The following is a 13,640-nucleotide window of genomic DNA, read 5'->3' as shown; positions in this document are numbered from 1 at the left end:
CTAAAAAAACAATTATTACAAGTGTGTCATTGGTTCCAAAAAGTAAAAAAAAAAACAATTATTACAAGTATGTCATTGGTCCCAAAAAGTTGAATTTGAAAACCCCAAGTTTAAACGACCCCGCTAGGTCGTTTGTTATGCAAACCAAACGGTCTAGTCATGCCGTCTGAATTAAGTCCAAAACGATGTGGTCATGTCGTTTGGGATTTGGATTTAGAAAAAAACTTATCGATGTGGTCACATCGTTTAGATTAAGTCACAAACGATTTGGCCACACCGTTTGGGATTTAGTCCAAACGATGTACCTACACCGGTCAAGAGGCCAAAAAACAAAACTTTATATTTTTTCGAAGTTCAAATCCCAAACAGTGTGGCCATATCGTTGGGGATTTTTTTAAGTCCAAATCCCAAACGACATGGCCACATCGTTTTAGACTCAGTCCAGACGGTGTGACCAGACCGTTTGGTATGCAAAACGAACGAATTAGCCGGGTCGTTTAAGCTTGGGGTTTTCGAATTTTCTTATTCACCATCAGCAGTACACATGCATATTCAGCCCCTAATATTTAATGTTAGTGTTAGGAACTTAGGATATAGTTTTTATATTTTAAAATTTAGGATGGTTGAAGAGAAGAGAAGAGAAAGGCTGAAAAGAGAAAATTAACGTTGGTTTAGGAGGTGCCCAACACAAAACAACTTTTTGGGACCAATAACACACTTGATAATAATTGTTTTTTTTTTGAATTTTTTGGAACCAATGGCACACTTGTAATATTTTTTTTTTTTTTTTTTGTCTGCCCAATACAATATGGAGTCCATCATTAATAGGACCCAATTATTTTTAGGCATCAAAATATGAATCTTGGTAAAATAGTTTGGGTTTTCGGATATTCAAGTCGGATAATTTAGATTCGGATGTGGTCTATTCGGATAAAAATGAATTCGGATTTGGGTTGATCCCGTACCATTATCAGCCCTAAAAAACATACACTGAAAGCCCATACCAACAGTAAAAGCCCAAATTGAAACAGTTGACTTGAAGCTTAAACCCTAACAGACTCCTCATAATAAAAAAAAAAACCCTTAAACCCTAAAAAAAAACACCAAAATTTCTATCTATTTCCTCAAATATTCCAAAAACCTCACTTCTTCCTAACACCAAAAATTTTCCAATGCACAGAAGAATCACCACTAGCATTGTTCATCAGGTAACAAAAATGTACTCACAATTACATTATTACCCTATTCATTCTCATGAACTTTTAGACACATCCTTAAATTTTAACAAAAGTCCAACTTACCAATTGTTTATAAAAAAACAATCTTTTCATTATAGTAGACCTTGTTATGGTTCTAAAGTTGGGCTTTCCATGGAGAATCAATGTAGAAAATCTCGAGGTTCAAGAAGGAAAGCAGAAGATGCATTGTTGGATTATTTGCATAATACTAGGAGTATCCAATTTTCTGAAGCTGAATATATTAGTAAGAATTCTCCTGTTTTTGTTGGTAATCTTCTTACCAAGGTTAAAAATGAACAAGAGATTGTTAAATCGTTGTCGAGGTATTTTTGTTATAATCCTATTAATGAGTTTGAACCATTTTTCGAGAGTTTGGGTTTGTCGCAAACTGGAGCTTTTGAGTTCTCTACCGCGTAAGTTGATGTTTTTGAGTGATGATAATGTTATGCTTGAAAATTATAGTGCACTATGCAATTATGGTATTCCGAGGAATAAAATCGGTAGAATGTATAAAGAGGTGAGAGATATTTTTGGGTACAATGAGGGAGTCTTGATTTTGAAACTTCAGGGTTATGAAAAATTGGGTTTGAGTGCACCTACTGTTATTAAGTTAGTAAGTTGTAGTCCGTCACTATTGGTTAGTGGTGTTAATGAGGATTTTGTTGGAGTTCTTGAGAAGTTGAAGGGTCTAGGACTTAGTAGTGATTGGTTTGTGGGACATTTGTCATATGAAAGTGTATATGATTGGAGTAGGATGCATGACATGATGTGTTTTCTTGAAAAATTGGGTTGCAGTAAAAAGGATATTGGACAACTGTTTGAGATAAATACTGCTTTCTTGATTGAAAATTCTGGGAAGAAAGTTTATGTCCTAATATCTATGCTACTCAAAGTAGGTCTCAAGATGAATGATATTGGCACGTTATTTCTAGAATATCCTCGAATCTTAGCTGGGAAGTTCGCAGAAAATTTATTGCAGGCCATGCAATTTATGTCTGAGATTGGAATGGAAGCTGAAGACATTTCAAAGCTGGTGCGTAGCCACACCCAGGTTTTGGGTAGTAATTCTCTGAGGAAACCTGTTACAGTTCTATCAGATCTGAATGTTGGACCAGATAGGTTGTCGGAAATGATCATGGAAGATCCAACTAAGTTTACCAGTTTGGCTTCAAGGTGGAAGCCGATTGTGAAGAAGGTAGCGGTCGAAAAGGGAGTATATGACATGGAGAAAACAGCATTCTTATTGAGTATAGGATATGTTGAGAACTCGGAGGAGATGGTGAAGGCACTGAAACGCTTTCGTGGCAGAGGGGATCAACTACAACAGAGGTTTGATTGCCTTGTAAAAGCAGGACTGGACTGTCATACTGTTTCCAACATGGTCAAAGCGGCTCCTCCAGTACTGAACTTGTCCGAGCATTTACTTGAAATGAAGATAGAATATTTAGTGAAAGATTTGGGTTACCCTTTACAATCTTTGGAGGTATTCCCAGCATATTTATGTTATGATATAGAGAGGATCAAGCTAAGATGTTCGATGTATATGTGGTATAGGGAGAAAGTCTTAGAAAAATCTAGGAAGGCCTTGAGTACAATTCTTGCTACTTCTGATACAAAATTTGTAAAACATTTTGTAAATGTCCATCCAGAAGGCCCAGCTGAGTGGAAAAGATTGAAGAAACCTTTCCGTAAACCTAGATAATACTTGTCTTCTTTTCTGTCTATCCCCATGTCCTGGTACCAAGGTTCACCAGGGTATTGTTGTTAATTTATTCTTATGAGGGTTCCCGGCAGATTGTAATATGGAAAGTTTTCTGAACTGAAACTGGTACATAATATACTGTGGTAAAAAATAAAATATTCGAAGGAAGGACCAAAGCTGGTATGTGATTTGTATTAGAAAGTATGTTTTGTCAAAGTCTACGGACATTTCATTGATGCAATGGTTTTATCGTCAAGACTACCAATTTAGGGTGTTTATGCTGTTTTGGTTCATTGTGCAGCAAAATCTTCAGCAAGGAATGTGTGGGTTCAGACTTAAATTTTACTTTGGTCATGGTTGAGGGAAAACTTTTGGAATCCCACCAGCTAGCATTCGGAATCACAAGAATAGCGAACTGGAGCAAGCATATATTTTCACTTGCTGAGAACCTGATTCAGACTAATGAAGTGATCCTGTATTTGAAACATTTTGAGAACCTATTCCCAACACTTTTCTGCAAAGAGACAAGTCCTCAAGTTACAGTTCTTGGAGACAAGGAAGTAACTCCAACGGTTGCTAGGTGAATGAGGGGTCTTTTAAGCTGCATCACATATGTACAGACCCTGTCATTACTCACTTAGATTGGATCCACCCTTCCCCTCCCGATTACTCCTGTTGCAGAAACCTTAGCTCATGAGATTTTAACATCAGTTCACTTGTAATCTTGTATTGGCTAACATCGCTAGAAAAGACAGGATTGTCGAAAAGACAAGAACCCAGAAATTCTTTTATGTCATGCATTATGAACTTGGCTGACAATCAGACATCTCATGTATTCTATAAAAAAAAAGATTAAGGATTAAGCACACTTGATAAAAGTAGGATAATCATTTCATTACTCAAAATATGATTCAGAGTACACTGCCAGAGCATCATAAACAAACTCTGACTTGTGTTTACAAGAGAAAAAAAATAAAAGGATAAAAGGAAAGTTATGCAATCTCTGACAGGAATAGTCTTGTTGGTTCGCCAGTCCTGAGTTCTTATTAGGAATTCTAGAACTTGTTCTGGAACCCATCAGTCCCTCGTCCACTTGCTCAGCCAACTTTGACTGTACTGAATCAATCTACCAATAGGCTACAAATTTGGCTTCAGTGATGAGGGAACTAAGCATTGGATCCTGAATGGATCAATGTGATTTCCAGCTGAGAGTACCCTCAAGGATTCAGCATTCAAACTTCCTGAAAATGTGCTGTAAATGCAGCTGGTGTTCTTTTGTCACAACACAAGTGATAAAACTCACATGAAGCTCGATATGCCTTTGGTTCCTACCTTAAACCGACAAACCCATCTTTTTTCTCAACCCGACTAGATCCAGCCTTCTTACGAATTCCCTTCTCCTTCATGAGTTTCCTCACACTCCCGACCCATTCCCACTCTCCATCTGCTGCATAAATGTTTGATAGTGTCACAAAACCACCTGGTTTCTTCAACTCCATCCCAAGAATCTCCTCTGCCATCTTCTTACCAAGGTCGCTTCTTCCATGAATTTTACATCCATTTAGAAAGGCTCCAACAATGGAATCATTTATTTCCATTGGCATCTCCTTAATCAGTCCATAAGCTTCTTCGAGCTTTCCTACACGACCAAGAAGATCAACCACACAAGCATAGTGCTCGTTGCATAACTCAATATCACTACTCTTTTCCATGGACTTGAAAATTTCCCAACCCTTATCAACTAGACCAGCATGGCTGCATGCCGATAGTATGCAGGTGTATGTGATTTGGTTTGCTTTCACTCCTTCCTCTTTCATTCTCTCAAAAAGTAGGATAGAGTCGTCAACAAGCCCATGCTTCCCATAGCACCCAATCATGGCATTCCAAGATGCAGTGTTTTTCACTTCTATCTGATCAAAAACACCACGAGCTTCTCTCACGAACCCACATTTAGCGTACATGTCAATAAGAGCAGTAGCTGTAAAAATATTTAAATGAAGCCGCCTTCTGTACATCAGTCCATGGAGTTGCTTACCTCTGTGGATTGATCCTGCCGATCCACATCCAGGAAGCAGTCCAGAGATGGTTACTGCATTCGGCTTAAGCTCTAAAGCCAACATCTTACTAAACAGTGTCAAAGCTTCCACATTTCTATTGTTCTGCACAAGACCAGCAATAGTAGCATTCCAGGTAACTAAATCAGGTGTCAGTCCTCTATTTCGCATTCTAGAGAAGAGCTCCAAAGCTCCATTGCAATCACCACTATGAGCATAACCAGATATTATGACATTCCAAGTGAACTCGTTCGGCTCCACCCCTTCAGAACTCATCTGCTCGAAAAGTAGCAACGACTGGTTCATGTTCCCAGCATGAGAGTAGCCACAAATCATTGATGTCCATGAAGCAACATCTCTATAAGTCATCTTATCAAATAACTTACAAGCGACATCTAACCTACCACATTTGCAATACATGTCCAACAGCGCATTCACTACGGAGACATCAGACTCAAAACCCATAATGTTTATCATGCAATGGAGCTGTCTACCTATACTTAAATCCATCAGACCAACGCAGGCCTTTAACACACAAGAAAATGTGAACTTGTTAGGAAAAGCTCCATCTCTTTGCATGCCCAAGAAGTACCCCATTGCTCTTTTGCAATGTCCTTGAAAAGCAGAAGCCAAAATCATCCAGTTCCATGCAAAAACAGTTGGTTTTCGCATGCGTTCAAACACTGCACTTGCGGAGCTCATATCACCACACCCAGCATACATTCCCACAAGCTTTGAGTTCAGTGATCTCGTTTCCATATCCATTCCAGTTACCAAAAACACTGCATGTAACTGCTTGCTTGGTTTCATGGCCTTTGCTTTCATGCAGCGCTCCAGTATAACACCCAAGTTGTAAAAACAGATGTACAATGAAGATTTACTCATTTTTGGATAGAAGCCTCAAGAGATGTAGGTGAATAGATTTTCGTGTTGATTTAGAAATAGCTGTTTCACTATACTCAAATTTATATCATCAAGATGCTAATTAACAGTGAAAGAAACAAAGAATCTCATAAGGAGGTGGTGGATAAGACATTTCCAAAACTAAGATTTCAGTATACTGCTCCTATTTAGAGCATTTGCAATGCAGGGGGGTTTGTGACTATGGTCACCAGTTTTGTTGGAAAATTGCTGTGCAATGAATAAAAACGAGAATAATTTCAAGAAATCTTTCACCAAGAAGAACTGTATAGAATGAGGATGTTGGATTCCGTTGTGTAACCCACCTATTACATTTTTTACATTTTTTAACTTATGAAAAATATCGGAAGGGATGTAGTAAAGTGGTTCTCCAAATCTCTCAAAAACATCCGTTTTGTTGTCCCACCATTTACTTTCACCAAAAGCGGTTTTGAATAAGTGCTAAGGTGGTCCTTATTTTCACTTGCATTGGGAATGCTCTTAATCTACTCCTTCAGTAAGCTGCAAGCTGTTGTTCCAATCCAGTCCATGAGTCCACCATCCACTATGTATCTTGGCCTCCCAATGCCTAGTATAGGCTCTCCTATTTTCGCTCAATGCACAACTCTTGCTCACAAGACATCTGCAGAACATTCAACATTTATAATTAAAAAGTGAACCAAAAAGATGGGAAATTAGGGTCTCCCTCCTAAACACACGGTCAATTTGGTTTGACCGTTAACTTTCAAGTCAAATAGTTGAAAATAACATAAATACCCCCACCTAATTAAAATTGAATATTTTCTTTTTGAAAACAATGAGGGCATTTGTGTAATTTTCAATTGTTTGACTTGAAAGTTAACAGTCAAACAAATTCCTATGTGTTTAGGAGGGAGACCCTAATTTCCATCTAGTGATGCACCATCTAGTTGGGGGTAATACTAGTTAACTCATTATAAAATAAAATGAGAAATAAACATAAGGAATTACTTACTTGGAGATTACTGGATAGACACTGGACTAGGACTAAGTGATGCAGTATGAACTGAGGTTATTTATTGTTTGTCAATATAGTGTGGATAACCATTCAGTCTAGTTGGTGTTCCTGCAGGTAGTCCAACCCGGTCTTTATTCACAGAGAACGGTGCATAAGGAATCTGCCATTGAGCTGGGTATGGAGCAACAGGCACTGCTGCAGGAACATAGGCTGAATAAGCAGGAGAATATGTTGTTCCAGCTTGAGGGTAAGCAGAGTAGCTGGCAGACGGGATCACAGCCTGTGCTGTACCGGGTTGCTCATATCCAGATGGTAGAGGTATGGCTGTTTGAACCATTGCTGTTGGTACTTGTGTTTGTACCATTCTTCCCTTGTGTGTCTGCAAGCTTCACAGTGATGTTCCTCCCCTACATCCAAACATAACATGAGAAAACCACAGGATCAAATCAGCATTATGCATAGTTAAAGACCTAGAATGAGGCAAACTTTGACAGGAGAACATACAGATTTTTCAGAACTATACTGCAATTGTTTTCAAAGATAGGTGAGTTTTTCAAGATAAACCAAAAATATCTTGTCTAACATTCTAACAATGTCTGTGTTCTCACTTCTCACATTGTTCTCAACAAGATGATAGCTTATCCCATGGAATCTATACTATATAGCATCTAAATAACTTTGATTTTTGACATAACCCTACCAATGTAAATTTGTAGGTTACTTCTCAGGAGAAGATTATGTAATATGCATGCACACCACTATCCATCAATTTCTGTGAAAATAAAGACGAGCACAGCATTCCTACAGTTGATTCACTAACATGTTTTTATAGTTTATCACTAATTAAAAAATTATTTTTAATTTTCAAATGTTACAGAGCCAAACAAGAGAAAAACAAAACATGATGCTTGTCCAATAAAAATTAGTGATGGCATTTTGTGCTCTTGTAGGCGAATGCATATGTCAGGGGAAAAAAGTGCATAAATGTAATTTAGATCCTAAAACACAGACACCATATGAAAGAAACAGGAACATGATAAATATCTCACCCCAAGGATCTTGTTTGGGTCATCTATGGCCTTTCTAGTAGCTTCCACCGTCTAACCGTCTCGTATGTAACGAACCCGAAACCGCTGATATGACACAGTGAAATATGTGAGTATGTTTGTTTGGTGGCACCCATCTAACTATGCTTGGACGGTCAATATCATATTAACAAACAGATAATATTTTAGTTTCAATAAAGCACAGAAAATGGTGATTGTTCTGTACCGTGATTTGTTTGTATCTTTGTCATAAGCAACAGAACCTTCTTCTATGTCACCATGCTTGCGGAAAACATCCAGTAAAATTTCACTCGTGATATCTGATGATAGGCCTCCAATGTGGAGCTTCCTCTGGGCATGATCAGGGGTTATAGTCGCATTGCTCAGGCCTTCACAAGCAAGGTTACAGACAGCCAAGCGACCCTAAGATCAAAACAATAATGCATTTACAATAAAGTGTCTCAAGAAATGGAATGTTGGACACACGTGAAATCTTCCCCCAGCGCTTCCTGAGACGCCTTCATATCTTTGTAGGTTATAAAACCATATCCGCGTGATTTGCCTGTAACTTTGTCAACGATATGATGACAGCTCCTTCCTCAATTTCTCCATGCACACGAAATGCCTGAAAGCCAAGAGATGGTCAATCATTTGGCAGCACAATGCTATTATTCTAATTCTTGAAAGGCCCAAACTTTAATAATCTACTCAGTATAGATAGAATCTGAGAAACATGTAACTTTTATCTCTATCCTTCGATGGATTCAGAACAGTTTGGTTAAATATCTTTTTTATTTATGAAACAACTGTTCAAAAACTCCCCACAGAAAACAACAATCAGCAATACACTCACAGCACACAAAGTTTCTGAAGTAGTATCCTAATCCAAGCCACAAACAAAAAGCTTTCGATGGATTGGATCTGCACTTGCAACACTTTTAATTTCTTCAGCAACCGATGGATATTGGGATCCTCTGCCCCGCTCAACATGCAAACATACATACATGCACAAAGTCAATCACACACAGCACAGACTCAGGAACAACACCCGCATGCATACACACAATTACACGTACAACCAAAAAACAACCATAGCATTTAATAAGAAAAAAATCGGTTATGGAATTATAGTAGCATTTGTGTCTGTCGATAGGCACAAACAAGAATACTAGGGGACACTTTTTCGAATGGGTAATCCTTTTGCTCGGAGTGCCTAGACACGAACATGCACTAGTTTAAAGGTGGAAAAAATGACTTTGCTACTTCTTTGCTATCTTTTTTGGCAGGAAACTGGAAAGAATCGCATTGAACTGTAAACATTGGTAACGTTCTTATTTAAGAGCACCAAACCAATAGTTTTAAAAAGAAATAAGAGCACCCAGGTGATGACAGGAGCATATGCACAAATGTAGACAAACTTCAAACTATTTCACAGCCTATATGCGTTATTGACTTATTGTTATGCGTGCTGCGTAAAAAGTCCAAACTATTGTGGATTAACAATAAATAAACATTTGTGGACAATGTTTAGAACATTGTATAATCAAGGTGAATTGGAAACAAACTTCACTCAGTCAGTCTCCACGTACATTCGGCAATGTTGTTTGTTGGTACTTACACTATCTCAAAATGAGACATTTAGTTTTGAGGGGTTCCTAAACCCAGATGTGAGATTGAAGATTCTAAGCAAAGTTTACGTGCCTATACTTCTCAGAATGTCCCACAATAATTTGATATCTGATATCAATTCACAGAACTAAAAACTTTGGCAGGGAATATGAGCTGGGGTGAGAGAACAACACAGTTAAATACATCGCAGGTAAGTACGTAACATGAGTTGGAAATTCGTATGTTGTGCTGAGTGCACGAAACAAATTCAAGATACATATCTTATTGTACAACTTCACACTGGCAATGATTTTGAGGTTTGCTTTGTATCATGGGAAGCTAAATTATAAGTTGGTATTTTTGGATACATCTAAACTAGCATCTCCAGTAGTACTTGATTGGAGGTCTGGGAACAGGAGATCTAAGTTATCTGTCTCAAACAAGTTCTTATTTGTTTCTTGTTGTTGGTCGAACATCTTCTTCAGTTGCTTCCCTTGTTCTTCAATCCGCAATTGTAGATTTCTTTGAATCTGACACATCGAAGGAACAGATTAATTGTCTAAAGAAACAAGTGCAAAAAGAACTCCTTGGACTGACAATATTGATCCAATATCACCATTTAACTCTATCTTAAGATGTGCATTTGTGAGTTGTATGCAACTCTTATCTTAACTTATTCTTCCTTGTACCTCTAACTGCTCGTGAAGACGCATTTGAACATCTAGTTGAAGCCTCAGAGCCTCCGTGATTTGCAAGCCCCTGTCGTATTCAGTGATTAAGGTTGTTAATCGCTTATTGTGAGTGCATTTGTGAAAGCTAAACGTGGAAAAAATCTAACTAAGTTTTAATTAGTAGAAATGAGAAATGGTATAGAGAGAGTAAGTACTACATACGTTTTCTGATCAAGCTTTGACAAATCATCCATAGCTACTTTCTTATCAGGCTTTCCTGTAACTGAAGCACCAGATGTGATTAAATGATCGAATAGACTTTTTTTTTGGTGGGGGACTATCCTTAAAATTTTCATCTGTACAGGAAATAATTGATTGAACAGGCACTTCATCTAGACACAAAATAAAAAGAATCTTGCACTTGCAATATCCATTTTCTGAAGATAACTCGGGGTGCAGGGGAGTGTTTGAAGTGATAAATAAGCTTCTATAAAAGCCAAGAGCATTCACTTTTCAAGATTTAGCTGCATTTACACATGCAAGGCCAATACACTTCAAGAGGATTTGTGTGTCATACTTGCAAGGAATGCTGATATATAACCCCTTCAAAAGGTGCAATCTCATGTCCCAGCGACTTTCAATGACTGACCATTCAAGTATGTAAATAGCACTCCAAGGTTATAAGCAAGCTTCCATAGATCTTAGTTTTACTTAAGATAAGGTTGTGAGGTTGGATTTCAGGGTCTCTCAACGCTCACAAAAGGTGGTTAAGTTAATTGTTATGACTGATGTGATCGATAGTCTATCAAATGTTGATAACTAATTTTTGGTGTCACATTTTAAATTTGGGTGACACTGCTGCAACTCTTTTGATGGTGTATGCACTTATTCAAAGCAATCCACTTAATTTTACAGGGAGCAGCTTTTACCCCTCCATATGTACCTTAAACTTATCTAAGTCATATTCCACAAAGTTAGTTCCTACTTTCATGTCTAAGTGGGAGTCACATCTTCAAGGAGAATCTTGTCTCTTCAAGGGGAAAATTATCCAAAGAACTAAAGCTAAGCTAGTGGTGACCGAACAACACTTAGTATAGTCGTACTTGAAAGTCTGGTTCAAAAAATACTTTCTACATTACCACCACCCCTTCCCTTTTTCCCACTCCTCAAACTTTGGGTGCTTCCAGCATTTCAGGGAATCACATCTTCCCCTTAAAGATTGTTGGCTTTCATACCTCAAAATAAAGAGAATAAGACAATCATATAAGAATTTGAGATAAGGTTGTGCGAATTCGCGTGCCTTAAACAAGCTTCAGACTTAAGGGATTGAAGTTATTGGTTCTCATAGAATGGTTCAAGGGACTAATAATAATTCTTCATATTTTCTTACAAACTGAGAAATTTCACAAGTAATGGAGAACAATATTTTAAAGACTATGAAATCATTTACATGTCATAGTTAAAATTTCATAGGCTATGAAGCAAAAGGATTTACCTCCAACAGATTCTGGGATATATTTAGCAATTCGATACTTCTGCAAGTATTAAACACTACAAAATCAGGCCTCTAAATACTAGATCACAACAATAGCTCTAACACTAATTAAACAGTTGTATTTTGTAGTATAAAATACCTGTAAATGGCTTTTGACATGGAAGATGGTCAGACCATCTGAATCCATCAGCTTCAGGATTCCCTTCGGAGTTGCCTCTGGTAAACCAGTATGTGGAATATCAGTCAATAAATTCCGCCTATGTACTTGGAATTATTATGTAACAATACTTACTATCCGCACCACCAAGACAATTCACGCATCCAACGAATTTTTCATGAAGATCTTGAGTCCATCGAATACGTGTTTTATTCGGAATTGCAGCTCTGTATGAAACAGGGCTGGCAGAAGTAATAGATGCAACCCCTGAGTTTGTCTGAGATAATTGTTTCTCAGGATTAAGGTGGAAGCTTGGTTGATCAAGTGAATGTACAAATGGACTAATCCCACCCTATGAGAGGAGGAAAATAATTATTAGGACTGATAACAGAACAAAGATTCATATGGATATAAACACAAACTTAGACTGATAAGTATACTCACTCCAGTATTTTGATTTCCCTCAGAAGGAACTAAGGGGTTCTTTCTCTTTAAGGCTGTGTTCTCTCCGACCACCTTATTCTGCCGAAGAAGATATAGTTCGCTTCCAGGAAGATTTCTAGATGGTGTTCGATACTGATAATCAACTTGTGTTGGATTTTGATTATTATGATCACGAAACTTGACAACAGATTGCAAAGTATCTCGTGGTTGGATACTAAAATCATCTCCCCTATCTGTATCAACAGATAAGCAGTCCTCAAAGCGCCGATGTGATGGGATATCTGGCTCAAAATTCTTGCGGGGTTGAGAGAACATAGGAAGTGTCCCTAGTTGGTAGTAATGTTCGGCTGTGTTAAATACAGAAACTTGTGAATCAAAATGATCTGAAGCAGTCTTGAATGGATTGGCAGAACCATAGTCTGTCAATTGCAAGCCTCCCTGTGAGACTGGTGCTGAAGATGGGGAACGAACTCCCATGTTCCAAGGCTGCCAAGCACCGGAGTTATCCGTGGAACAATCGGGCAAATCAAAAGAATAACACCCCATCTTATGTGTGTTCATTTACAACTGATCAAGACTGATATGATACCAAACTAGAAGATGAAACTAATTAAAACTGATCTCCAACTAGAACAGGCTACTTTTATTTTACCTTCTTGATTGAAATATGAATAGTTTGAATAGAATCTGACTTTATTCTAGCTATCTACAACTTTCTTCAAAGGATGAAGTGGAGGAAACTACGCGCATATAAGCAGAACAGCAACTTGCACTATACATGAATGCAGTATACTTTAATGCATGGCAATAGTTATGGTTGTATCAAAGAGTTATTCGGCGAAATTGTGTCTTACATTCTATATTCTTTTGATGTCTTCGGACTTAAGATTTGGATATAAATGTATAATCCCATACAAGCTTTCTGTTTATTCCTAAGATGGATAGGGATGACAGTTTGATCTTGTGATATACCCAATGTTAAAAAATATTTATTTTATGAGCACAGAAAATAGCTCTTCCAAATGGTACGTATAGTACTACCCATTGGTCAAGATTAAAAATGGAAACAACTGTTAACTGTGAAAATATATATTAACTAACAAAAACTGCACATAGGTATTTCAGTCTAGGAACTCGTTCATTAAGATACTTACTAGTCCTTTATCATGAAAAAGTAGAATTCTAGCATAATGTAATGGCTTAATGAGCATTACAGCTTAATAATATAATATGAGATACTGACATAAAATCACTACCACAAAGCTTTTATTTATTCAGCTATTCTTAATATGGATAGACATGAAAAAGCAAATGAGGAAAGGAAAAGA

At 37.6% G+C, this 13,640-nt stretch overlaps 2 protein-coding genes and 1 pseudogene across 6 annotated transcripts; 1 reads left to right on the top strand and 2 right to left on the bottom strand.

Annotated features, from left to right (window-relative positions):
• Window positions 1-1,066: 1,066 nt before the first annotated feature.
• On the top strand, window positions 1,067-3,803 carry LOC147484971 (transcription termination factor MTEF18, mitochondrial-like). 4 transcript variants are annotated; one of them, XR_015200986.1, is made up of 2 exons: window positions 1,067-3,120; window positions 3,242-3,803. XR_015200986.1 is itself a non-coding variant. In XM_086570537.1 (2 exons), exons 1-2 carry the CDS (start codon window positions 1,348-1,350, stop codon window positions 3,299-3,301), a joined length of 1,434 nt encoding a protein of 477 aa, XP_086426663.1. In that variant the 5' UTR covers window positions 1,067-1,347; the 3' UTR covers window positions 3,302-3,803. The 4 variants fall into 4 exon arrangements, 2 of the variants coding, with proteins under 2 accessions (XP_086426663.1, XP_086426664.1); XR_015200987.1 differs by having other exon boundaries at window positions 1,067-3,141; XM_086570537.1 differs by having other exon boundaries at window positions 1,067-2,721.
• A 7-nt stretch (window positions 3,804-3,810) lies between these two features.
• LOC147484970 (pentatricopeptide repeat-containing protein At5g59600 pseudogene) lies at window positions 3,811-6,129 on the bottom strand (annotated as a pseudogene). The gene has a single exon (XR_015200988.1). The product of XR_015200988.1 is annotated as a pentatricopeptide repeat-containing protein At5g59600 pseudogene (transcript).
• A 3,628-nt stretch (window positions 6,130-9,757) lies between these two features.
• LOC147484969 (myb-like HTH transcriptional regulator family protein) lies at window positions 9,758-13,309 on the bottom strand. The gene is made up of 7 exons (XM_086570536.1): window positions 12,313-13,309; window positions 12,004-12,220; window positions 11,851-11,927; window positions 11,712-11,751; window positions 10,439-10,499; window positions 10,235-10,304; window positions 9,758-10,075 (listed from the first exon to the last, which is right to left on the bottom strand). The coding sequence occupies exons 1-7, from the start codon at window positions 12,871-12,873 to the stop codon at window positions 9,890-9,892; spliced, it is 1,212 nt and encodes a 403-aa protein (XP_086426662.1). The 5' UTR covers window positions 12,874-13,309; the 3' UTR covers window positions 9,758-9,889.
• Window positions 13,310-13,640: the final 331 nt, after the last annotated feature.

Source organism: Coptis chinensis, chromosome 7, assembly GCF_015680905.1.
Source record: "Coptis chinensis isolate HL-2020 chromosome 7, ASM1568090v1, whole genome shotgun sequence".
Lineage (NCBI taxonomy): Eukaryota > Viridiplantae > Streptophyta > Magnoliopsida > Ranunculales > Ranunculaceae > Coptis > Coptis chinensis.
The sequence above is the reverse complement of the archived record's forward strand: the minus strand, read 5'-3'. Positions and strand labels throughout refer to the sequence as shown.